General features: G+C 59.0%; 2 protein-coding genes across 2 annotated transcripts in view; both read right to left on the bottom strand.

Moving 5' to 3' along the window:
* Positions 1-350: 350 nt before the first annotated feature.
* Positions 351-3061, bottom strand: part of RPUSD4 (RNA pseudouridylate synthase domain containing 4) — a gene marked incomplete at both ends in the record, with an annotated part of 5452 nt that continues 2741 nt past the window's right edge. The window contains one exon of the mRNA XM_008939924.1: positions 351-408. Coding sequence (XP_008938172.1) covers positions 351-408 — 58 coding nt within the window. The remainder of the gene's footprint in view (positions 409-3061) is intronic.
* PANX3 (pannexin 3) lies at positions 1296-3061 on the bottom strand (the record flags this gene model as incomplete). The annotated part of the gene is made up of 5 exons (XM_008939923.1): positions 1296-1405; positions 1524-2164; positions 2274-2488; positions 2579-2721; positions 2935-3061. Coding segments are annotated over 5 exons (1236 nt in total), but the record flags the coding sequence as incomplete, so codon positions are not given.

Genomic DNA, 3061 nt, shown 5'->3' on the forward strand with positions numbered 1-3061 from the left:
CCTCAGATCCACTTTGAGGCCCCTGGACCCACCCTGATGCCCCTTGATTGACCCCTAGACCACCCTTGATACCCCTGAAACCCCCCTAAGATCCACCCTGATACCCCTGCAGCCCCCCCCGATCTGCCTTGATAACCCTGGAGCTCCTCCAGACCCATTTTAATACCCCTGGAACCACCCCTAGAGCCACCTTGATGCCCCTGGACCCCCCACCAGACCCAGTTGGATGCCCCTTGAAGTCCCCCCAGAACCTCTTGGCTGCCTCTGGAGCCCCCAACTCCACTTTGATACCCCTTTGGAGCCCCCAAAATCCACTTTGATACTCCAGGAACCCCTCCCCCCAGACCCACTTTGTTGCCCCTGGAACCCCTTTTTGTCATGGTTTTGGTTTTGCTTCTTGGAGGGGGTGTTGGGGGCTGGTGATTTAGGTCCTCTCCCCCTCCAAACCATCTCCAGAACTTCTTGGGGTTGATGTCTCCACCTGGAAGGACCTCAGTGGGACCTCAACGCCTTGAGGGACATCAACTCTACACCAGCAGAGCCCTCCTGGAGGGCTTGGAGGCTTCTCCAAAAGCTGGTGGCCTCATTCTCTACCCTGAAGTCACTGAGTCACAGGGTGGCTCTTCACCTTTTGGGTTTTTTTTTTTAGGTGGAGAAGCTCATGGAAGGTCTTCTCCACACTCTGGAGACATCTTGTGAGGGATCAACCAGAGGGAAAGCTGCAGGATGTGGCTACAACCAGGCCAAGAACTCCACGCTCAGCTCCAGGAGAAGATTTTTACACCTCGATTCAGCACCTCTAAAATTAGCTGGAGACATCTCGGTGTCACCAACCTCAAGCTGCTCCTGGAATCCCAGTTCCTCACTTCTCTTCCCCATTTTCTCTTTAACCCTGGAGCTGCTGGAAGCGGGAAGAGCTTCTGCTGGTGGAGAGCTTCCAAAATTCACTTCCCCAGCCCTGTGTCGTGGGCGTTGGAGGCGGGGAGCGAGGAGCAGCACCAAGCTGAGGAGGGTTGGAAGAGACCTTTCAGCTTGGACCTTTTGAGACCTTCGAGTCCATCCATTCACCGAGGTCCCCACTGCCCCGTGTCCCTCAGCACCACATCTCCATGGCTTGGAAAGCCCACCAGGGATGGGGACTCCACCACTGCCCTGGTGGTCTTGAACCCCTGAGAACCTCCCAAGCTGTCGGGGCACAGCCTGGGGTCAGAAATCGTTAATAAATCGTTAATAAGTGATTAATAACCGGGTGATTTTATTCTTAGGTCCTCTTTTCTCCTCCTGAGGACCATCCCTTAGTCCTCTGCTCCCCGTTTCCTGCAGTCCCCGCAGGGAAGTTTGGGTGGCATGGACACGACGTGGTCCCGGGAAGCTTCTCCCAGCTCTTCCACTCCAGGCTTCATGTCTAGAGGAAGGGGGAGAAGATCTCATGGAACTGGTCAAACTGGGACCTCGGGCCCAAGGTGGGGATTCAAGAAGCAAGAAGAGAAGGTCGAACTTCCATCCCTACCTCAAACACCTACCTGGAGAGGCGCCGTTGGCGAGGGGCTCTTCGAAGGCTTTGGGTTTGGTGGTCTCCAAGCCGGCCAAGAGGGTCATGAAGTCGACGACGGTGTCGATGTCCCGCTCGCCGTGGGTGGCTTCCCTCAGAGCTCCCACGGCGTTGAGGGGACCGAAGGAGGTGAGCTTGGAGATGTTGGCCCGCAGGAAGAGGAGGATGACGTTGAGGTCGTTGACGGGGCAGGGGAGCATCTTCCTGCGGAGGAGGTCGAAGGCCGGGAGCATCTCGTAGATGGAGAGCAGCCCCTTGTCCCACTGGCAGAGCTGCAGGGCGTTGTAGATGACCACGGGGACCAGGAGGACGTAGACGCCGCCGACCGAAGCGCTGATGAGCTGGAAGATGGAGAAGAGCACCAGCTTGCAAGGGATGAGAGGGGGGATGTGGGGTTCCTCTTGGAGCAGGCCCGTTTTGATGGAGCAGCTGAATTCATCCTGGAAGAAGACGTTGAGGTGGAGGAAGACCAGGTAAAGGCAGGTGGCGGCCAAGAAGCAGAGCAGGAGCAGGTTCCTCAGGATGTAGATGACCACCAGGGAGTGGGCACGCTGCTTGCAGGCCAGGTAACGCTCCAGCAGCGGGAACTCGAAATACCTCTCCCGGCGAGCCCTGGGGACAGAGGGGACACACTGAGGACCTGAAGCCACCCCTCCAACCCCTTCTCCTGAGCGTGGCCACCACCACGGCCTTTTGAAGACCCCGGGGAGCGGTGAAGCACCTCTGGTACTCCTCCCAGAACCTCTCTGGCTCGGCGCTGTCCTGGTGGACCTTCCTCATGTGCTGCACCAGGCGGATGGAGCGGTTGTAGGACTTGTCCAGCTCGCTGATGATGAAGAGGAGGTCGGCACGGAGGGCGGGGACGGCGCCGTGTCTCCAGAGCAGGCAGGGCAGGTACATCAGCCCCGCCACCACCACCAGCGAGTAGGGGAACACCTGGGTGGAGGAAGACCGGCAGACCTCCAGGAGGAACTTCAGGGAGCTCTGACGGCGCCCGGCGGTGGGGTGGTGGAGTCGGAGACCTACCTTGAGAGCCCAGAGGGAGGTGGTGACGGGACGGCCCTCGGCGTCCAGCCCGTGGTGGGTCAGGGTGTCCCAACACGCCGCGTCCACGTAGGCCGCCTGCTTCCCGGTGAAGTTGGTGGGAGAGAAGCAGCTGATGCGAGAACCTGGAGCGAGGAGAAGGCGGCAGATGTCTCCCAGGGCAGGAGAACAGCTCAAAACCTCCCTCGGGATCCAAAAAAAAAACCCCTTTTCCTTTGAAACCACTTTTCCCAGCGTGGATTCTTCCCCGAAGTCGAATCCTTGAGGATTCGTGGAATCCGTGAAGGATAAAATCCCAACCACGACTCCCATCCCGGGCATCTCCTCATGCTGCTCACCGGTGGAGAACTCCTGGGCGAAGTCCAGGGAAGCGAGGCAGAGGGGCAGCCCCACGGTGAGGAACTTGAGGAGGCGATCGCTCGGCAGCTCCAGCCTCAGGCCCCGGGCTCGGGATCCGTCGGGGTG

Source organism: Merops nubicus, unplaced genomic scaffold (genome assembly GCF_000691845.1).
Source record: "Merops nubicus isolate BGI_N331 unplaced genomic scaffold, ASM69184v1 scaffold3735, whole genome shotgun sequence".
In the NCBI taxonomy this organism is placed as follows: Eukaryota; Metazoa; Chordata; class Aves; order Coraciiformes; family Meropidae; genus Merops; species Merops nubicus.